General features: G+C 41.1%; 1 protein-coding gene across 1 annotated transcript in view; it reads right to left on the bottom strand.

Annotated features, from left to right (window-relative positions):
* LOC137294031 (xanthine dehydrogenase/oxidase-like) overlaps positions 1-17,169 on the bottom strand; it is a 30,185-nt gene extending 13,016 nt beyond the window's left edge. The window contains exons 1-23 of the mRNA XM_067824953.1: positions 17,125-17,169; positions 16,393-16,450; positions 15,275-15,371; positions 14,688-14,796; positions 14,000-14,126; positions 13,455-13,516; positions 12,410-12,472; positions 12,173-12,265; positions 11,143-11,284; positions 10,569-10,736; positions 9,801-9,877; positions 9,120-9,213; positions 8,688-8,800; positions 8,006-8,190; positions 7,755-7,917; positions 7,263-7,467; positions 6,655-6,833; positions 6,362-6,481; positions 3,824-4,045; positions 3,275-3,338; positions 2,832-2,901; positions 2,168-2,255; positions 358-444 (exon numbers count right to left, since the gene is read on the bottom strand). Of these exons, the coding sequence (XP_067681054.1) occupies positions 358-444; positions 2,168-2,255; positions 2,832-2,901; positions 3,275-3,338; positions 3,824-4,045; positions 6,362-6,481; positions 6,655-6,833; positions 7,263-7,467; positions 7,755-7,917; positions 8,006-8,190; positions 8,688-8,800; positions 9,120-9,213; positions 9,801-9,877; positions 10,569-10,736; positions 11,143-11,284; positions 12,173-12,265; positions 12,410-12,472; positions 13,455-13,516; positions 14,000-14,126; positions 14,688-14,796; positions 15,275-15,371; positions 16,393-16,450; positions 17,125-17,169 (2,631 nt within the window). The remainder of the gene's footprint in view (positions 1-357; positions 445-2,167; positions 2,256-2,831; positions 2,902-3,274; positions 3,339-3,823; positions 4,046-6,361; positions 6,482-6,654; positions 6,834-7,262; positions 7,468-7,754; positions 7,918-8,005; positions 8,191-8,687; positions 8,801-9,119; positions 9,214-9,800; positions 9,878-10,568; positions 10,737-11,142; positions 11,285-12,172; positions 12,266-12,409; positions 12,473-13,454; positions 13,517-13,999; positions 14,127-14,687; positions 14,797-15,274; positions 15,372-16,392; positions 16,451-17,124) is intronic.
* Between the last annotated feature and the right edge of the window lie 6,070 nt (positions 17,170-23,239).

The following is a 23,239-nucleotide window of genomic DNA, read 5'->3' as shown; positions in this document are numbered from 1 at the left end:
GGATCACACAATCTAGTGATCACCTGCGTGAGCATCGACCTGCGTAAATAGGATGAGATCACATGTGTCAACCAAGTCAGCGATCCTGACCACCCGGTCCCGTTAGTCGCCTCTTACGACAAGCATAGGTTGCTGAAGACCAGTTCAAACCCGGATCTTCAAGGGTGTAACAGACTTTAAGTATATACTCAGTTAATATCACTGTCTTACGACAGGCATGGGTTGCTGAGGACCAATTATTACACGGATGTTCACTTGTGTAACAGACGTTACGTATATACTCAGTTAATATCAGCTGATAATCTTCAACTGTCATTGTCAGATTTCCGTCTAAAATGCTAAAGCAATTCTACACACCAATCTTGATTGGCTGACAGACATTCCGGCGTTAAGGTAGACGTTTACACTGTAGGCGATGATCTTGCCGTCCTTGTTGAAGCCAACCTAGAAAACGGTCACATATGGTTTAACGTTAACTTTGGATATTAAGACCAATTTGCGTATTTGGGAATAGCTGGCATGTGTCAGCTAAGTCAGCGATCCTAGCCAACCGATCCTGATAGATTCTGCTCTCTCACTGGGAGAAACAGCCTAACATGTGCAGTTCATATATTTATATATATATAGTTCATATATATTCAAACAAAGTAGGAGATGAAACTTTGTTTATCGATGTATGACATTAGACCAACCAGTTCAACTACCCCTTTTCAATGAAATTTTGTTTTTCGATGTATTGCATTGGTCCAGTTTCCATAAGGTGGTTTTTGGAATCAATCTATCTAACTACCCTTTTTGATGAACCTTTACTCCTGTACGACATTATTCAGTGAAATATATTTAAATCACGTTTTAGGACAGATATGAGCTGGCTGTACAACAAGAGAAGAGCAATAAAAAAAATTAAATAATAATAGTACTGCTGGACGGTACAGAGATGGGAGTAAACCAGGTGAAGTCCTTTACCAAGTCTGCTCAGAATCGGTCCTTTGTGGAGGAGCTGTCCGAGAAGCCATTGCATCGTGTGTACATGCAGTGTGTGGAACAGAACAGCAATCCAACCGACTCCGCCTAGATGAAATCGGCTGGTCTCTAATGTGCAAGTGAGGGCTTCCTTTTCGCTGCTCAGGACCAGTCACTTCCGACTCGCAATCGCCAGAATGTGATTCTTAACCAAAATGTTAACGTGAAATGTCGACTGTGCAATGAATTTACTGAGACTGTCCAACACCTTGTCAGTGGATGCCCTTCCTTGGCACAAACAGCATATCTTAGAGGGCTTGATGACACCTTGCACTACATAGTTGTTAGTGTTAGTTTCTAGGTGTTGTTTTTGTTTGAAAATGAAATTGTACACATACAAATTACACGTCAGACGCCAATCATCTTTCAAGAACGATTACTGTACAAACAACGATGGCCAAAAGGAAGTTTTCTCAAAGCATTCATTATTATCACAATCATGTCAAGATTTATTTCTTTTTTATTTCTTTCTTTATTTATATTATCTATTTCTAATAGTGATGTTTTCTCAAAGCATCCATTATTATCATATGAGCATTTATTTATAGTCTCCGATATATTTCCTTGCTGTTTTTCTTTCAACAATAAAGTTCCCTTACTTTTTTCGAAGAGTATGTATATACCAGAGTAAAAGGCATCGTAGCTCACCCTTTGGAAGTGATATAATGATTAATGAGTTTATATGTAGCTTAACATTCATAATGGTAGACTATTTAAACGCACACACCCACACAGAGGTTAAAAGGATGGAATGGCGAGCTATGACCTCCTCTGACTCTGTCACTCGTGAAGGCGCATGGCGTGATTCAATCAAGGTTTCAAATTTAAAGCATAATTCAACACAATAAACTCTCCTATAGGCACCCTCTGGAAAGTTCAAAGAAAGGAATCAAGTATTTCTGAGGAACATCAGCTGAAGTCAAGGCAGCAGATACCCACAGTGAACTAAAGAAATACTCGTGGTCTCACCTTAGGCAAGTGAGTTTCAAGATTGCCTGTGTTCACCCAGCAGAAAAATGGGTACCCGGGGGATGTGAATAAGTTAAACCGTCTAGGCGCTGAAAGGCAGTTCCGGGGTAATAACGTGTTCTGCTATTGATTGTTGGCACAGAATAACTGGACACATTATTTTTATTATTATTACCTTGTAGCGTGCCCAGATGGCGCTCCTGGTGCCAGTAGTGGCCATATCCACCTGTCTCTCCAGAACACACCGTACAGGTCTCCCCAGCCTGTGTAATTACAACAGTATAACGGACATTAAACAGTATCCGCTATATTGAAGAGAACCATCGTGGTAAAATATAAACTATGCATGCATCAAAATAGCATATTTACACATGCGAATATGTATTTAAACTGAGTGAGCACGGCGGGGAACATCACAAATGGACGAAAGCTATGATTACAAAATGCCATTTAGAAAGTGGTCAAATTAACATATGTTATATTTGAGATTACACCTTCTTAGTAAAGTACACATTCTAGTACTTTTTAGAGCTGAGCCCCATCCGGGATTCGAACCAACATCCTCAGAGTCAGGCACCTAATCGCCAGCACACTTATCAGAGGGACACACAAAGCCCGCGGTCTAGACTACCAGTTGTTCGACTTTCATTTTTTGGAAGTCGTGGTGGCTGAGCGAGTTAGGTGTCTGACTTTGTGTGCTGGCGATTTGAGGGTGTGGGTTCGAATCCCGGAAATACTATAATTTGTACTTTATAAAAAAGTGTATTTCCCGAATATAACATATGTTACATCAGACTTCACACATTGTACCCATCCTGGGAATCGAACCTGGGACTTACTTCTGAGCGGCTACTGCTGCTGGAAGAGCACCCAGAAGATGCCTGCTTTGTTTACCGCCAAAGGCTCCACCTGAAGAAATAGCGCAGCTGTTGTTTCCGATGAGCATCATCAAAACATTAATGCATTAGAACTGTCATTCAGTTTTTTCTTCAAATGCGAGATCTGCGAAGATCCGGGTCAGAATTGATCTTCAGTAACCTATGTTTGTCGTAAGAGGGATCGGGTGGTCATGAGCGCTGAGTTTACACATGCCATCGGTTCCCAGTTGCGTAAATCGATGTTTATGCTGTCGATCACTGGATTGTCTGGACCAGGATGGATTCTTTACAGATCACCGCCATACTAAACACTCACTCACTCACTCACTTTAAAGGGAAATAGTAAACGCATTTTAAATCGCGACTGAGAATAGATAATGATTGCTGACTGGTTATCGACTTACCCAATCGCTTGACCTTGACGACGACTTTATTGGAGGTGAGCCCCAAAGTCCTGCAGACTGCGTCCTTGGAAGAATTCATATCTCAGATAAAACATCAGTGGTTCAAAATTTTTGTTTTCCACTTGCCCTGATTTTATGTTTCTTATGTTACTGTTTACTGGACTATATATCGAATAGTGATAAATTTCAAAGAACGACGGGTCTAAATTGTTATTACTGCGAAGAGTAATAGTTACATTATGAGCATATATGAAATGAAATCCAAGTTAATTTGCAGTTTGAAACCATTAGTGGAAATTATCTAGTAGTCCACGGACAAGTAAGATATCATTATTTGATTGCCCGAAATGAAAACTGACTTGTCCCGGGCGTCGAGCGATGGGATTTTTTAACCCCTGAACATATAGAATCTGTTTGTACGTTGTGCAATGCTAAGTAACTGAGAATTGTACAGTAAACACTGATTTATATTTTTATTGCATTTTGGCTATGAATCGGTCTTGGTTCAAAACAGAAATATCATTGTACCGTGTCAATAGAGTAATTTACCTGTGTAAATGTTGGATCCTGGGTGCCAGTATGAACCTCCATTGCCCCATCCCCGCATCCAGGAATGACCAAGGTGCCCATTGTCTCCAGGTAGAAGTGTTCCTGGGGCCCAGTCCGAGCCTCTCCCTCCAACACGTGATCGCAGGTCTTGAAAGCAGATTCGGGGTCGCCATTGGTCATGCTCTGGGGCCCTCCGTGGAAGGATTCGGTTTTGATGGCTTCCTGTCATCCATAAGTAATGTTTTAGGACCAGAGCTTTGATAATATGCACATTTACTTATTCTGCAAACGACACAATCAAAACTGTGATCAAAATATACTCAAAAAGGAACTTCACATTCTTTCTTCAGGGTACTTTAAAAGAACAAGAGAGGGTAAGATGGTTAAATTGTTATTATTTCATTGCTGAGATCTGTGTGATGTACATGATACACTGACAGAGCCACAATCAGTTCCACTAGGCTACACAGCCGTTCCAAAACATGAGTATACAGAATGTCAAGTCACAAGAATAAAAATTCGAAATGTCTCAGTTTAGTATTGTGTATGGCCGCCCCGCGCATTCACCACTGCCAAACACCGTCTCTTCATAGACTGTCTGCTTGTGAACACGTGGGATTCTGCGCCATTGCTCTTGAAAGGCAGCGCCCAGTTCCAGCAAATTCTGAGGTTGATTCCTAAGACCACGAAGCCTTCTACCAATTGCATCCCAAAGTTGATCTGTTGGATTAAGGTCTGGGGACCTCGATGGCCAGTTCATGACGTTGATTCCAGCGTTTTGAAAGAAATTTCGTGTCAACATCGCGGTATGCGGCCGAGCATTAACATGCTGGAACCGTAGACCTGGGCCATGAGTCGCCACGAAAAGAAAGATTTCGGGTGTGAGCGGCTGGTCGGGGTTAGCAGCAGCTCTGAGGTTTCCATGGATGACCAGAAGTCGGGAACGGTTCCCACAGAAACCACCCCACACCATGCAACTTCCGCCCCTGAATCTGTCGACTTCCTGTACGCTACATTGGGCATACCGTTCACGTCTCCACACGCTATGCGTGCTATCCACGTATCTGAGGGTAAACCTGGATTCATGGCTAAAGACGACTTGATTCCAGTCTCTCTGGGTCCATCGGAGGTGACGTTGGGCCCACACTAGAGGTTGACGCTGATGAATTGGCCCACGATATGGACGTCGACGCGGAGATTGGCAGCCCGCAACCGATTTCGAATGGTCTGTGAGGACAGTCGATCTCTAAACATCTCAGCCCTGGTTGATGAAGCCGCAGAAATCAGTCACGTAGGTGACATAGGACGATTTGACGGTCTTCTGCTCGTGTCGACACGTGGACAACCCGACCTTGGGCGATTAGAAGTGGTGCCAGTTTATTGTAGAAGACCTCGCAAGTCATACACAGTATGACAGCTGCATCCCATTGCTCTTGCGACGTGAATAACTGATCTTCCCGCTTGCAACATGCCAACGGCACGGTCACGTTGCACATTTGACGAACGTGGCATTTAAAGTAACGTTAGAACTGTGGTGTGAAAGTGTTTTTGTCAATTCTTGAGGCCAATCCAAACACGTGCAAATAAAAAAACTTCGATGGGAATATCTCGTGCAAAACCTGATTTGGCACTAACGTTATTTGCACAATTATTCATTAATTTTAAAAATTACATTTTGTGAAGTTTCTAATAAATAAATAAATAAATAAATAAATAAATAAATAAATAAATAAATAAATAAATAAATAAATAAATAAATAAATAAATAAATAAATAAATAAATAAACACACAGGCACAAAAAGCAACATAAAGAAACAACATCAACAGAACAAAACAATCCCAACATATATAGTGAACTTTCTTTTGTATGTCAGTTTAGAAGGTCATGGATGAAATTCTACAAGGGTCAAAGCCAAGAGAACGTAATACACTGAACGCCAAAACATGACTTACTTGAAAACTATCAAAAATTTATTAGAAGGTGTTAGTTTACAAGAAGGCTTAAAACCACAGCATTTTGGTAGCCATATGATTCCATATGCAGCAGACCGTTTCATGCTCTCTTGAACAGATTTTACGAAATTCATTAAGATAAGAGGGTTGCGTTTCTTTGGGCGTTTAGGCACTTTTGGGCGTTTGACACGTACATCAGGTTTGATTGACTAATGTTGGAGAGTACCGCCTACATAATTACGCTTCTACACCGAACAAGTTGGTACCGAAATGTCGGTCTCGCCGTCAGCACGTCTTGGCTACATCTCCTTAGCGGGATACAGCCTACATCCTATTATACCCTGAGAGATGACGTTGAAGTCGGTGATGGTGTCGTCAACGTAACAGTTCTCTATCGTTGGTTAGGCTCTACACCGAGTACTTTCGTTGCAGTCAATGGTGTTGTCCCGTCAAAACAACACTGCTGACGGACACCGTTGTCGTAAATGACGTAGAGGTTATAGGACACCATTATCGGTCACGTGATGTGAGATGGTGATTTGTATGAATGATGTTTTATGTAAATGCAGGAGACTTTAACAAACCTGTATCGTAAAAACAGGCTTCAGATCTTCATAAACGACCTTGACCTTGGTAGCAGCATTTGCTGAGATCTCTCTACGTTCCGCAACAATAGCGCCGATAGCTTGGCCTCGACACAGCACCTGACAATGGACATAAAACTGTTAACAGTAATGAATTGACAACAATTATTGTTGAAAAGTAGTACAGTAGTAACTCAGTGAAAGATTATTTTATTTGTTATTTTTCAGGGACATGTATCGTAGTTCATAGTCACCTACGTTTGACATATTTTGAACTGAAAGTAATGTCGCACCTTGTCCGATGCTAGCACCTCTTCTCCTGGTCCTGGCTGTCCCCAGGTTTTCTCCCCTGGGATGTCCTTGTGTGTGATGAAGTCCACCACTCCCGGCAGAGAGAGCGCCTCTGTTGCGTCAACACTGACAAGTCGGGCGTGTGGCCTCTCACTGAGCACCAGTGTCATGAATAGTTCTCCTGCTCGTAATGAATCGGTCAGTTATGCTTTCCAGTTTAGTAACATCTTTTTGCATGCTTATCAGAATTACGATAACGAACTGGTGGGGCCATGAGTAAGTTATTCGTGTTCTTGAAAATTTTTGGACACGCTTGCTTAATTCAGGAAAGCCCAGGGGTTAAATTGTTCGCTCGTCTGGATTCGAGTCTACAAATGGACACAATGTGTCAGAGCGTCCGCTCGTCAAGGCGAAGGTCTGTCTGGGTTCGCGTCTCGACATGGGTACAATGTGTGAAGTACACTTCTGGTGCTCCCCGTCCTGGTATTGTTGGAATATTGCGACGAAAACCGAAATCACTCACTCTTCTAAACGCATAGGTAGACAACATCGTCTTTAATATATCTTCATTTCAGGAATGTCATGCAACGTCTGGCTGAGAGTATCTCACCTTCTCTTGACGACATGTCATCCACATACACAGCCTCGCCCGTAGCGTGTTGTATCCCAGATTCGTGCAGCAACGACCTCCCAACTGAGTCGTTTGGAGGCTGACCGGAACTGACGTCATCATATACGTAATTAGTTGTTGGAAGTGAGCAGTCAATGTCAGACACAGCACTGCGGTAAGACGTGGGAATCCCTGACACTCCAATCTTTAAATATATATATTCAGGTTAGTAAAGTGTGTTAATCGTGGAATTAGGAGACTATTGCATGTATATTGTCTGGCCGTTTTGTCCAGTCAAGGTATTGCACTGATCTTTGTGATTGGAACTTGTGAAATTAGTGGCTAACAAGAAACATGAGATATATTATGGATGACAAGTTCTATATTATATTGTGATGCGACGCTCTGTATAGATCATTCCCACTGTCATGCAAAAGTGAGGTACCAACTGATGGCACATCACAAAGTAACGCACTCAAAGCATGGACCCACCTGATGACACAAAGCAAGCTGTACAGACAGATAGAACTTGAAGAAGAAGCTGGTGCTGAGAGATTGTCTGTATTCACACATCCCCCCGGGTGCCCCCGGATCCAACTGCAGTTCTTCGGCGAGCAGGGAGGTCGCTTTGGGTACCAGATCGTTCTGCCACCGACTGGAACAATTTCCAGGAATAAAGTACATGATATTCAGTATCCACGGAACATTCTATGGGTTGGTAGATTAATGGTAATAAATATTACCTTCCAACTAATGACTTCATGGTTTTGGTCGCCATGATGGTCACTGGTGCCATTCCACCATAGGCCAGGTATAGTTCTTTGATTATATCCGAGTCTTCCTCAAAGACGACCCTCATACCAGCGTTCACTATAGAAATGCTGTCTTCCTTCCGTGGCCCTTGTTTGAAACTTTGGAAGAATTCATTCTGAAAATATTTTCAAATGACAAAATGATGAACCAGACTTTCCACTGACCACAGATATATAAGAAGACGAACTGAAGTCTTGTTAGGCCAAATACGTATCACGCTTCTAAGAAATTACATGTATTTGGATAAGATTCAAAATAAACACAATCAGTATATCCAAACACCAACGTCTATGACATTGATTTGAGTGTAATACAAACTGTAGCACATCTGATTATATGTTACCGTATGATCTAAATCCTACGACATATATATAGAAAGATATTCTGTACAGATTCCGTGTTAGCATTGGTCAGAGTCTGGGATGCTCAGACTGGGAGGATTCAGTCTCTATAGCTTCCTATGTCCATAAGGAAATAGCTTATATACGGGCGCTTGCAATGAAACTGAGATATGATTTGCTTTCAAGGGCATAGGGCATGAACTGGTTAAACCTGCACGTCCATGTGGCTATTTAACTAAGTAATGCTGTAGTTTGGACAGGAAGCACTTACCTTCTTTGTAGCAGGGATTTCAACAGACAGGAGGATGTCCTCTGCCGCCAGACACGTGGTTCGGTACTTGGTGAAGAAGTTGCTGTCAACCTTCATTTCGCGCACAGCACCACCTTATGTGAGACATTGCAGATACTTCACCGACTCAACAAGGTGTACAGAATACTATATTTTCCAGACATATTCATACCGTGAGCGCATGTGAACAGTTTGTAACCGGGTAGTGTCGCAGTATAACCTGGTGTTTTGTTTGATATCCTCAGGTACTTGGTTGACTTGGTTGACACATGTCATCCTATACGAGTTACGTAGATCGATACCCTTGCTGTTCATCACTGGATTGTCTGGTCCAGACTTGATTATTTACAGACCGCTGTCACATAGCTGAATTATTGCTTAGTTCGGCATTAAACAACAAACACACACAATTACCTTTCCTGGTAACGCGGAGAGTTGCGCCAGCAGCCATGAGAAGAGGGTTGAGGTCTGACACAGGACTTGCCGTCATGATGTTACCAGCAATAGACTTCACATGAAACAGAAATATTCTCTGTGCAGTAACAAAGAAAGAATCGACCATTCTATATAGGAGTCTGGAACCTGTTTCAAATAACATCATACACACGCTAAAAATATTCATTTTCAGATAGATATATCTATTTAAAGACATATTTTCGTGCATATTGTGGACAGGAAATGAAGACATGATGATGGTGCCACAAATAACGGTAAATATAAGAAAAGGTCACAAAATGTTGACGTAGCAATTCTCAGGAAGCCCCTGATTATTCGAATTCAGTGTTTGTCCATATGAACCAGAAATGCACTGACATACACACATCTGTGAGTTTGGAAATACATGATCACAACATAAAGTTACCACAATCAAATCACTTTTTGTAAATACAGACGCGTGTATACATGTACTAAAAACAAATCAGTCTGAGAAGACAGTGTCACTGCCCATATGATTCTCTCTGTCTTCTTGCCGTTCTTTAATGTAAATACATGTAGCATGAATAATATTGTAAATCTGCAGAAGGGAGCTACGCTGTATGCCGCATCCATTCATACTAACACGATATCTTTAACGGAACATTCACAGCCACTTACAGCCACGTTCCTGATCTGTGTACTGGCGAACCATCGGATGACGTCAAGGAACCCCCGGAACACCCGTGTTGCCGCCTCTACGCAACAAAGACAATATCATGTTTATGTCAAGAGTGAAGAGAAATATTAGAATGATTTTTGTAGCATAATATTTTGATGTGGTTTATTTTTGGGTGGAAAGCATGGGCACCCTTCATGCAGAGACAAAACAGTCTATTCCAACGTTCGTTCAGAGGAACACATGACGTTCCTCTGCATGTGTTTTTGATCAGTGTGACTGTGAACGTTTGCCGTATCGTGAACGGGTACCATCATTATTTTACAGAGGTTGGCTCACATACGCTTATGTTGTTGCAATTGTACAAGATCATGTTGCTTTGTAAATAGCACAGTTGCATTTTGTTGCATATATATCGATGATTATTTAAAGAGGGATACATAGACAGAAAGATGTACCTAAATTTGAGTGAGTGATTGCGTTTACTTTTATGCCGCACAATCACAGCTATATGGTGGCGGTATGTAAATAACTCTATCTAGACCAGACAATCCAGTGATCTACAAGATGAGCATTATCTACGTAATTGGGATACTATGACATGTGTCAACCAAGTCAGCGAGTCTGACAGTGAGCCCCGAGCCCGTTGGTTGCCTCTTACGACAAGCATTCATTGCTGACGACCAATTTCAACGCAGATCTTCTTGATAACAACAAATATCGTAAGTGATGCATACATACTTTAGTGACATTTAAAACAAATGTAATACCAGGCATTTCTTTGATTGCAGTCTCTAATGTTTCTTTGATATCTGTCAATGTGACAGCGGAACCATACGTGATGCCAGATGGTGCCTTTGCGATCTGGTTGAGCTCCGGCACCTTGGTGACATCTATCTGAACAGCATAAGTCTGACCTTTGAAGCGAGTTTCAATTGCTGAAATTATAAAAACAACAAAACAACGGGAAGTGCATCGTTTCCTCTCATGATATTGGTAGTTATGACAATATGCAGATGTATTGTCGAAGGGTGAATGAGTATGATTTTAGGCCGCTTCGAGCAATATTCCAGCAATATATCACGACAGGGGGACACCGGATTTGAATAGATTTGATATACAATAATGGCAGTGGTGATCCTGTTGGAGGTACTGGATATGCTGATCCTGCTGGCGACGACAATGATGACGATCACGATGATGATGTTGTTGATGATTAAGACGATGATGATGACGACCACGGCTAAGACGACGACGTTGATGACGATGACGACGATGATGATGATGAAGAAGATGACGATGATGACGACAACGACGATGATGATCACGACGACGACAACATACCTATTTCAGTGTTCCCTCGCACCAGCTTTGAATCTGGATGCTTTGTTTTCAAGTCAAGCAACTCGGTTAAGGTTGATGGTCTGTACCACGTGACCTGCCCGTTCTTGAAAACAAGCGACTTTTGGTACTGGCTCCAATTGTTCTGCAACAGAAATGCTAGTTTGTTTTTGTTTCGTAAATAAAAGAGTATATAAGGTTCTCCGGAAACCACGGTAGTCACCGAGTAGGAGGAACCGGTAGACGAGACACTTTTATGGATAACACACTCACTCACCATTGTACTGGTCTCTATAACATTGACATACAATGAAGAATATTTTTCGAATTGAAATTTAGAGAAAACTGAAAGTAATATGTAACAATTTTTACCCTGTTATATGTCTAACATTGCCTGAACCACATAATTTTCCCTTCTGCCCAGCTCTATCTGCAATATTAAAGTCGTAAAGAAGCCAGTTGAGATTCTTCAGTTCTGAATACCCCTTCTCACGGAGTTACTTTTAAATTTAAAATGAATTGTTTGTTTCTATCAAAATTACAGGTATTCAGAGACTACGCATTAGCACACGTTTGTAACGACATCAGTTGTTTCTCTTCAGACGAATTGAAAATTCGGTACAAACAAATCAAATGTTTTCCTTTGTCGAAACCACGGAAACGAATATTAATTTTCAACGTTATTCGAATACAGACATGGAGATGCTATTTACATCAGTGGTCATCTGAGCCTGCCCTTTGACGTTACGATAACCACTGACTCTAGTCGTTTGTTGTTTAACGCCGTACTATGGCGCCGTATGGCGGTGGTCTGTAAATAATCGAATCTGGAACAGATAATCCAGAGATCAACATCATGAGCATCGATCTATCCAATGAGGATACTATGAAGTGGTCAACCAATCATTACGGTTGACATTCAAGGCATGTCACGGTTCTTCTGACGCGTGGACACTGCAGATATTCCAGCAAAGAACTTTTGTATTGTTTTCGAAATACTGTTAAGCCCAGAGATGTTCCCTACACCATTTACCTTCAACTCTGGTGGGAAGATAGGCTCTTGTGTTTGGTCATAGGGTGAAAAAGATGTTCCATTTGGTACAGTGTCGCTAGCTGTGGACCCCGACTGAAAATAATCAATAATGATCATTTCATAATCATGCTCTTAAACATGAACAAAGTGTTGGAAATTCCTAATCCTTCGAAAAGCGTTAATTGCATTTGTTTTCCACCGTTTTTGAGTGAGAGTGAAAAAGAAAGATTATCTTACCGCACTGGGCACATTGTCGTAGATTTTGTTCCGACAGCACTGATCCCCCTTGCCGCAGACACCCTAAGCAAGAGAAGCAGTTGATGAGTGCATGAGTGAGTTTATATTTAGCGTCACATCGGCAATATTTCAGTCATATCGTGACGAAAACAGTTTAAATAATATCAATATCAAAGTCAATTACTTTAGCACGTAAAAATGTCAACGACGGACAGTAATTAAATTAGAGTATTACAGATATATAAATATAACGCTATCATAAAATTAAAACAGTATTGACAGTACAAAATAAAAACGGGCTGTAGATCGCCAATAACTGAAGGTAGATCACAGTAACAGTGTCAGTGAGGCATTACTGTACTTTCGCTACTTGCATGGACCCTACATAGATGTACAACATGGCTATTGTGCTGAGTTTTGGCCATTGTAAATAACAAATAATCTACGCTCACATCTTTGGTAGAGCTAAATTGATTTTTGCATACGGCAGAGAGTAGATGTTATGAGAAAGGATTTAACGCCAGGGGTTTCGATAAACGAGCACTGGGCTAGCGTTGACAACTCTAGAGCCTTTATTAGGTAGATTCGAACCTCTTTCTGCCAAGCATTAGATCAGTACACCTATAACCTATAGTGTGTTTGTATAACGCTGCACTCAACAATAGTCCAGCTGTAGGCACACGGTCAGTGAGTAATCGAGTCTGGACAAGACAATCCTGTGATTAACATAATGCGCATCTATCTACATATTTGGGATCATACGAAGACAATGAATTCATTGAGCTAGTCTACCTCACCTCATTCGTCTTACAAACATGGACTGGTGAGGACCAGTTCTAGCGGGATCTTTGCGACGTCACTGAATATGTGCGCCAGGACAAAAGAAGATTTGTTTATGTTTACCAACTGAACACTTGCTTTCTTTTAACTTGCAAGGAACATATCATATTTACTGATATGCCTCTTTACCCGAAGTATAAATTGATTAAGTTGGTATGATTCCGCGAAACAAAGTATGTGCACTTCATGAAGTAGAGGCTCTCACCTTTGAAAACTTATTAAATCCATCCAGTATGGGTCTGTAGCCAGTGCAACGACACAAATTACCTGTAAAATAACAAACATGCAGAAGATGAAATTCAGACAGAATGAAAAAATAACTGTTCTTAATTATTTAGAACCCCAACACTCTTAAGCTTTCAGGTATCTAATGGTTGCCTAAGTTAGCGACACCTGTATTTTACAACTTTGTGTCAGTTGTTTATTCCCTGAGGCAATTTACAATAACTTCTCAATCAGATAAAAACAACCAAAAATGCATACGTTCCCACTTACAAACCAAGTGAAAGCTTTGTATATTGTATTCATAATCAATCTAAATGCACTGAGGATAGTTTAAGCGTTGAAGTTCTTTATTTAAATGAAGTGCAACTGCTCCTTTTGATATAACATGTCAAATCTGGTGGTCACAATTATCAGATTTTTCTTTGTCCTTTCCCCCCGTGTGCATGCACACACAGAGCAATCAGCGATGAAATCGAATGGGTTTGAAGCACATACATTAAATATTCCGAGGACTAGGAAACCCACCGTCAAGAAAACTTCGAATGTCGTCTTCAGTTGGTTCCGGGTTGTTCCTGAGGAGGGTATACATTGACATGACCATACCAGGTGTGCAGAATCCACACTGGGAGCCATGGGCCTCAGCTATCTTTTCCTAGAGTTGGAAACAAATGTCTGAAAATCCTATATTTGAAAACAATAAGACGATGTATTCATGATTTCATCGTTAAGCCTTCTTTGTCAATGAATCGTTAGGATTCTCTGACATTTTCCCGCTGAGCTAAAATGGCGAAGACCTCATGACGGTCCAGGTTACTTTTGATCTTCAGCAGCCCATCGTTGTCGTAGGAGACAAGAAAGGGATCAGGTGGTCAGACTAGCTGACTTAGTTGATGAAAGAAATTGATGCTCAAGAGGTCATTCAGTGGATTTTCTTTAAAAACCGCAGACAACCAGATCATGGAGAGAACAAACTTACCAGTACTGGGTGTAGCCTGGTCTCTTTGCTGCCTATATCCTCCACTTTATAGAAATTGTCAGTTCATGGACTTACCTGTACTGTGTAGCCTGGCCTCTTTACTGCCTATACCATCTACTGTAGTGACAGCCGGAGCGTGGTAAAAACAGACTTACCTGTACTGGTTGTAGCCTGGTCTTCGTGTTGCATATACTCTCTACTGTGGTGACAGTCAGACCGTGAAGAGAACAGACTTACCTGTACTGGGTGTAGTCTGGTCTCTTTGCTGCCTATACCCTCCACTGTAGTGACAGCGAGACCATGCAGGCCGCACAGAGGCAGAAGGCAGGCGTTGGCGGAATAATGTCTTCAACAAATTATTGTCGTTAGCACACCCTCTGTTGCATTGTTTTCACATTGTTGACGTGTACAGAGCATAGACTACCTCTTAGTCCCTGAGCAGGCTTTTAGATAGAAGACGTTAACCATGACCGCTTCCATGAGGCTTACTGTTTTCGAAAATTTCGGGGTTTCTTTTGCTGTTCTGTATATGATACTGATAGTAGTGAATGAGATTAGCTTTACGCCGCTTGAAGCGATATGCCATCAATATCACGGCAGCAGTCACCAGAAATCGGCTTAATACATTGTACCCATGTTGGGAATCGAACCCGGGTCTTCCGCGTAACGAGCGGGCGCATTAACCACTAGGCTACCGCCCACCCGTTTCCTAAACAGAGTAGTTCATCTTTGCCAGTTGTACTTTCTTTAGCTCCTTTTTGCTTCTTAAATGCCAAGTGGTCAGTTTGTGTTAAAGAAGATTACAAAAAGATGCTTTTCGATACCTGATCTTTTTGGAAGTATTGTCGTACTCCGACACCATGACTGTACAGGCACCACATCCTCCTTCCTTACATCCGGCCTTACTTCCGGTCAGGCGCACATCGCAAGTTAAGGTGCATTAAATTATGATAAAGCGTTGTTCTATACATGAGCACCATAAGGACGATAATGTTAACTTAATTCTCAAAACGAGAGGAACAGACCAAATAAACGCTAACGTAAGGCTTGTTTTCTTAATCATTCTCCCAGAAAATGTAATTTTGATTGATAATATCTTTATTCAAAATATCATGTCCCCGATATTCGTTGCAAGAAGAATATATATATCACACTCTTCAAAAAAGAACCGCATAGGTGATTTTGAGAATATTGCAGCTGCAGCAAAATCAGTACAAACTATTTCTTTGCAGAACGTTTGCAGTCATTGTGTGACTGTAAACATCAAAAACAGGTAATTTCACTGTTTTCCTTTATTTTCTAAGTGTTTGAAGACGTAACTTTATTTGCCAAAACGTCACCAAGAAATCCTGCAAAGCAAAAACATTCGGTATCGCTCACTATGAAAAGGCAAATTCCACACTTCATAATCCGAACCTTAAAAGGATATATTAAGTACTGCGAGGCAGATAGTATGTCCTACGTAGGAGATACTAAGTCCTACGTAGGAGATACGAAGTCCTAAATTTTCACCGTGGTCCTAATACACTTCCGTACAAATTGCATTCGACAGGTCGCCAGATTCGATGTAGGCGGTGTTATGGTGTGGGGTGCGTATGGTCCTTTGCCTTGACCAATCTGCCGTCAATATCTTGCCATGGCCTTCCCGACGACCTGATCTGAACTCGATAGACCACTAATGGGATGAACTAGATCAATATATACGCCAATGCCAATATACGCCTCAGACGCCATCTTGTGGACTCCAGTAAACAGAAACACAACAATAACTGTTTGTCTATAGACGCGTGAATTTGCACCATTTTCTATGGAAATTACATAAAATAACTGCACCTGAACTAACAGAATATTTTTTATCTGAAATGACTGATACGTTTCATTTTTTAAAGAGTGTATCATATATTTGTCAATACACCTAGACATGAAGATTAGACAAGGATACGCGTGTAGCGTAGATAGTCCAATAGACTGATGTATGGGTCTGGATCCTTCTCCTCCACCTGGATAGAAGAAGAGAATGTGAAACTCATACTGTACAATATATTGACTTTTAAGGTCATTTTAATGATTAACACTGTGTCTCTGTCTTTCTCTCCCTTTCTCACTCTCCCCCCTCTCTCTCCGTGTGCGTGTGTGCGCGTGTGCGTGAGCGTGTGCGTGTGTGCTCGTTCTTCATCAGTTGTCAGAACTGCCTTGAGCAATTAGGAACCGCGATTAGGGAGATTGACCCTAGCTTCTACGTCAAGTACAGGACAACATGTCTCCAGTCTGATGACGTCCTGCTCTCTGTGACCGTACCAACATCAGACAAGGTTAGTGAGATCTTGTTTCATGAAGCATTCGCTTGTATGTGCAAAACATCCTGGAATCGTTGTTGCAGTTGTGTTAGGACATTATGGACTATTCATGTCACCGTGATATTGCTGGAAAGTTGCTAAAAGCGGCGTTAACCTAAACTCACTCACTCACTCATTCCATGTGCTTAAACAAATTGTTGTATGATTCACATAACACTAGCACTTAGTCGAACGCTATCGGTTCTAATAAAGATTATATATCACCCTGTCCTTCATACATATAGCGTGTATGTGCCCATTGTGTCCCGTGGGGGTGTAGATCGGGTTATCAGGTTACGCTCTTTAACCCTATTGCCACAGCGTTATTTAAACCTTACCTTTCTACCGTTAACAAAGAAAGTCAAGATGTCTGTCCCCGCCATTGTCCTCACTCCAGTGAATTTCCTACTGCTATAGTGTCTACTTCAGGACAACCATGTCCAAATATTTCTACAGACCAAAAACTATGTAGCCGGGTATGGAAGCGTATTAGGGCCACGGTGAAAAATGTTTTTGGTGTGAATATCTCCTACGTAGGACTTACTATCTCCTACGTAGGAGATACTAAGTCCTACGTAGGGGATAGTAAGTCCTACGTAGGAGATAGTGACACCAAAAAAAATTTTCACCGTGGCCCTAATACGCTGCCGTAGCCAGGCTATATGATATTTAGTTATTATTATTCAATCTGCAATCTTGATCTTTATCACTGCCACAGAGTACATTGTTTCTTCAGCTACCTTGTTCCTTTTTGTCACTTCCATTAATTACTATATATGACATTTATGGAATTTTATTGGTCATCCCCTTGGCGGTGTCTGTCATCACATTCTGTCATCACATCAACTGTGGAAGGAAGTGTTATTGTTTCTCTCTCTCTGTCCATTGTTGAATGTTTGCCTGTCTATTGTTGTGAAAACTATACATATGTATGCTCACATCTATACTGTAAGTTAGATGTGAGTTTGGGGTCCGGCATTCCGACTGTCTTTGTTGGGACAACCGCGAGCAGGATTATGCCACTAGCAGAAAAGGCCCAGGGGGTTGAGCTGGAAGTCCGCTCACCTCATTCATGTATAATTGTTTGTCATGTCTTGTGAAACCAACTAAAAAAGTTTGAACAACTAAACTATGCCTTCGTCTTCATCAACGACCATTCATCTCGTCACATATTGCACGCATAATTCTCTGCTAAATCAGTTGACCCACACAATATAATACGCGTTGACACTACTGTTCAGTTGTGGCGTGCAGCGACAAGCGATTTCTTTTCAATCATGAGATACAATGTTCAAGGAGTGTTATCTGACCTTGACCAGGGTAAGAGTGGTGATTTATTTTCGTACAAGATACACACACGTAACGCAATCATTGCTGATATGTGTCGTGCTTTTGCAACGAGGTACGTTTGACGAGAAGTATCTCAGCATTAGTTAACACCTTCAAGGTATAGTCTTCTGATGTGCTGTGCCATGTTTAGTCCTGAAACACTGTTTCACTGTTGCTGCAAATAGTTAATGTGCTTACTGACAATATAATAAAGTTACGTTGTCCTTCATATTGAACTGCACGAACACAACTGGTTCATTCTGTGTGCAGCATTTGCAGTTGTCACACATACGAGGCGCGTTCAGTATACATGTATTTGGCAAACTTCAATACAAGACCAAGCCACATTTTTTATTCCATTTGTTCTTCAAGCTTTTAGTACTGCTTTCATTGAAATCCCCAGATTGCCCCTCTAACCACGCCTCTGTGACAACCTTTAAGTATTCATGATCCTGGAATCGTCTTCATTTACCGGAAGATGAAATGGGAGCTAGATCTGGGCTGCAGGCTGGGTGAGTCCAGAGTCACGTACGGCGGCTTGCTCAGTTCTCGACTCACGTATTAGCCTACTAGACTACCAAACTATCGAACACCGAGTACGAATGGAAATGCTTAACATGTTATTGACGTAAAATTCAACACAAAATCCCCATAATTTCAATGAGTCAGTCGTGATATATGCTCTGTATATAATGACCCATTACTTTTGTAATGAAAGCGAATGAAAGTCTTATTTCACATGAAGCGGAATAAACATAATAAAACGCGAAGCATATCGCATACCGTATGATCTGCCCTAGCGGTTGCAACTTGTACACACAGAACTATTAGAACTTGGTGTTTGATACCTGGCACCGAAACCTATAGTCTAGTCCTAGGAAAGAAAATCACATCTTTGCCGTTGAAATATTCTTGATAGTGTTGTAACATTTCCTTTCTCCCATTAAGAGAGTGAGTGAGTGAATACTGTCTTATGCCGCTGTTTGCAATACTCCAGCAATTTCACGACGAGGACATCAATATTTGCCTTCATTCACTGCACCCCTGGCGGGAATCGAACCAGAGTCTTCCACGTGACGAGCGAACGCTTTGACCACTAGGCTACCCCCACCGTCCCTTTCAAAGTAAAGTCTTCTGATGTGTGTGTCATATTAAATATATGTTGAATCCTGTAACACGCTATCTCTCTCATGTTGCGTAGGGTTAATTTGCTTACAGAAAATAGCACATTTACATGCTTTTCATTTACTTCTCCTTTATATTTCAGTGCGCCCAAGGAACTGTTTCATTCTGCTTGCAGCATCACCATTTGACGCACGTTAAGTTTGTTGTTAAACAGATATGAGTGAGTGAGTGAGTTTAGTTTTACGCTGCAAACGGATGTGACTGGAAGGTACCTGGCGATAGTGTATTCAGGATTATTTTCCATTAGATGCAAGGGAAAGCATGTCAAACGTCACGTTTGGCCTACAGCAGATTATATTTTCATGTAGAACGGAACGCGTTCTCTTAAATATGGTTTTATGCCGCATTTAGCAATACTCCAACAGTATCGCGGCGGGGGGACACCGGAAATGTGCTTCACACATTGTCCCCTTGTGGGGAATCGAATCCGGGTCTTCAGTATGACAAGCGGATGCTTTAACAATTAGTTTATTATTCTTATGGACATTATTAACTAAAAGCAATGAACAAAACAACAAAAGCAATGAACAAAACAACAAAAGCAATGAAGTTATTCCGTGACAGAGTAATACAGTTTATTGCTTTTTCAAAATCGTATTTGATTTATTTACGCATTTTTAACAATATTTATAGCTATCTGCTACAAGTTTAGAAAAGTTTATAAGGTTGATTTATGCTCAAAACATTTCCCAATTCAATTACGATAGGTTTTCACTATCACCATAGTTCAATATTGGAAAAAAATACTTTTCAACGCCATAAACAAGATACGTAGAAATCAAACAATACATACGTTATGATGATTACAAGATTCGAGCCCTCACCCCGAGAGCCAGGCACCTAATCGCTAGCACACAAAGCCAGCCGCCTAGCCCGCTCAGCCACCGCGACTTCCACAAAACTGAAAGTCGGACAGCTGGTAGTCTAGACTGCGTACTTTGTGTACCCCTCTGATAAGAGTAAATTGGCAAGGCTGTCACGACCTCGGCCGACTCTGAGGGTGCGGGTTCGAATCTCGGACGGGACTCCACCAAAATATGACTACAATTTGTACTTCAATAAGAACGTGAAATCCCAAATATGACATGTTGCATTTGACAACTTTCTAAAATGGCATTGTGTAGTCATTGCTTTCGGCCGTGGGAGCCGTGCCAATTAACCCTTATGGATATTGTTTGGTGTACATGTGAATGTTTTGTTACGGTCATGATTATATGTAAATCATATGACTGAAATGCAGGTATGTACAATCGTCCTTCTTTATAGATTTCCCATTTGTTTATTTTTTCATTAAAAACAAAAACAAATGCACAGTATTGTATCAATGCAGTAAACATACGTTAAACAATGTCAAAGCATATTTGCATGTGAGGAAGTCACATTTCAATCAAATGATTTTTCTGTCTGAATTAATGGTAGTCTATTCTTAAATTCTTACGATGACAACTTTTTGAAGTTATTGAAATCATCAAACATCAAACAATACCACAAGAAGTCGCATAAGAAATCAAAGTTGGGCAAGCTCTCACCACTACCTAGTATAAAGTTTGGCAACCTATCGGGCTTAAACAAACGAATTTGCTTTCTAGGACGAAAGTGAACAAATGTGAATGAAAATGAATGATAGTCATATTTCACGAGAAGCGAAACACATAAAGGTAATAACGTATTACCCTCCACTCTCACAGGTGACAGAACTACTGTTCCTCTTGGCCTGAGACCAGTGAAGGTCCGGGGTAGAACAGACCTTCAGCAACCCATGCTTGCTATAAAAGACGACAATGCTTGTCGTTAGAGGCGACTAAAGGGATCGGGTGGTCAGGCTCGCTGACTTGGTTGACACATGTCATCGGTTCCCATTTGCGCAGATCGATGCTCATGCTGTAGATCAATGGATTATCTGATCCAGACTCGATTATTTATAGACCGCCGCTATATAGCTGGCATATTGCTGAGTGCGGCGTAAAACTAAACTCACCTACTCACTCACTCAGTTTGACCTGATCAAGTGAATACTAATTTTAATGCACCGCGTGACCGTGTCACCACTGGTTAGGTCTATTGTTGTAAAGGGGTGCAACTTTGTCAGTTGATTGTCAACATGTCCGAACAGCAGAGGCACGGTCACCGACTGACATCTCAGAGAAATGATCAGCAATGTCCTAGCTTTCTTTCAAAAGAAGTTACAGATGGAAGAGAGTGAAAACGAGAGTGAGTCGGATTGTGAAATTAACTGGCGTCTGTTCTTTCAAAAGTTAGTAAACCAAAGGAGATGTTAAAACATGAAAAGATTGTTCGTTAAACGTGTTGTTTTCCAGGACTATTTCTGTAACGAATCCATCGCACGAACACCACATTAATGACACTTTCAGCTCGCCTATATAATGAAATTAACCTAACATTCTGCTTGTGTCATTAGACCTCTTGGGTCGTGCATATGTAGAGTTGCTCAGGCCAAGCTGAAGAGGCTGTAGTGTAGTTGCCAGACCCCCAACCAATTGTCAGCAATATGACGGAAAACTACGTGAAAGGAATGTAATTGAGAGTGTTATTTAAATCTTACCTTTCTACCATTAACAAAGAACGTCAAGGTGTCCGTTGCCGCCATGGTCCCCGGTGCACTGAACAGCCCGATAATAACCGTCTATCTGTCGTTGTAACCTACTTCAAATTGGGCAGCGACAAGAGATTTTCATGAGGTACAACGTTCAGGAGGTGTTATCTAACCTTGCACATAGTGCCTTGGTTATTTTCATATAGGACATACACACGTGACAGAATGATTACTAATATGTGAACTACGGTAACCTTTTAACCCATTGACGAGAGGTAAAAAGGAGGTCATTCACAGCAGAAGATAACACTTTCAAGGTGTTTTTTTGTTTCTTTGTTTTTGTTTTGTTTTTTGTTTGTTTGTTTCTTGTTTTACGCCTCACTTAGTAAAATTCCAAGTCGGAATCGGTCTGTAAATAATCGATGCTGTAGAAGACAATCAAGTGATCATGTGAATCGATCGATGCAAGATGGATACGATGATATGTGTCAACAAAGTCAGCGAGCTTGATCTCATTAGTCGCCTCTTACAACAAGCATGGGTTGTTGCAGATCAGTTCTAACCTGGATTTTCACGGGTCCTTCAAGGTATGGTCTTCCCGCGTTTAATCTTGAGTTTCATGTTCTCTCATGCTGCAAAGTCTTAATGTGCTTACTGGCAATACAATATTTTTATATTCCGTTTGCTTATACAGTATGGTTCAAAATTATTGAGAATAGCTAAAGCATTTCATATTATTAAACGAGAACAAATCAGATAAAATTGAATGTATTGTTAAAGTGAACTGACCTTTTCATGTTGTGTAGGTAACAATTTAATATTTTATCAAGTCTCCTTGAGCTTCACGGCACAGTCTAAGACAGGTAGGCATACTTCCTATCAGAGAGGTTAGTGTCTCGTGAGTTATGCTGTCCCAGTATCGGACCACTTCTCTCGTCATGTCTTCAATTTTTGTCAACCCCTTTTGATTCACACATTCCTTCATCACCCCCCAAATGTTCTCAATGGGATTTAAGTCAGGACTATATGCAGGAAATGGTAATGCAGTCACATTTTTCTCCTGAAACCACTGCTTGGCATGTTTTGCGGTGTGTTTAGGATCATTATCTTGCTGCAAAATCCAGACATTTCCATAAAACACATGTGCACTTGGAAGGAGAAAATTATCTAATATGTTAGTGTAGCGTTGACTTGTCAGATTTCCCTGAAACACACACAGCGGGGTCGTTCCTAATAAGGATATCCCTCCCCATACATGAAACTTTGGGCTGTATTTAGGTCGTCGATACAACGGTGCTGACGCAGACTTTGTCCATATTTTCACATTATTGGGATATACCCATATTGAGCTTTCATCAGTAAAAATCACATTTTCCCAGTCAAAG

The sequence above is a fragment of the Haliotis asinina genome, chromosome 8, assembly GCF_037392515.1.
Source record: "Haliotis asinina isolate JCU_RB_2024 chromosome 8, JCU_Hal_asi_v2, whole genome shotgun sequence".
Taxonomy (NCBI): Eukaryota; Metazoa; Mollusca; class Gastropoda; order Lepetellida; family Haliotidae; genus Haliotis; species Haliotis asinina.
This window is presented reverse-complemented; position numbering and strand designations above follow the sequence as displayed.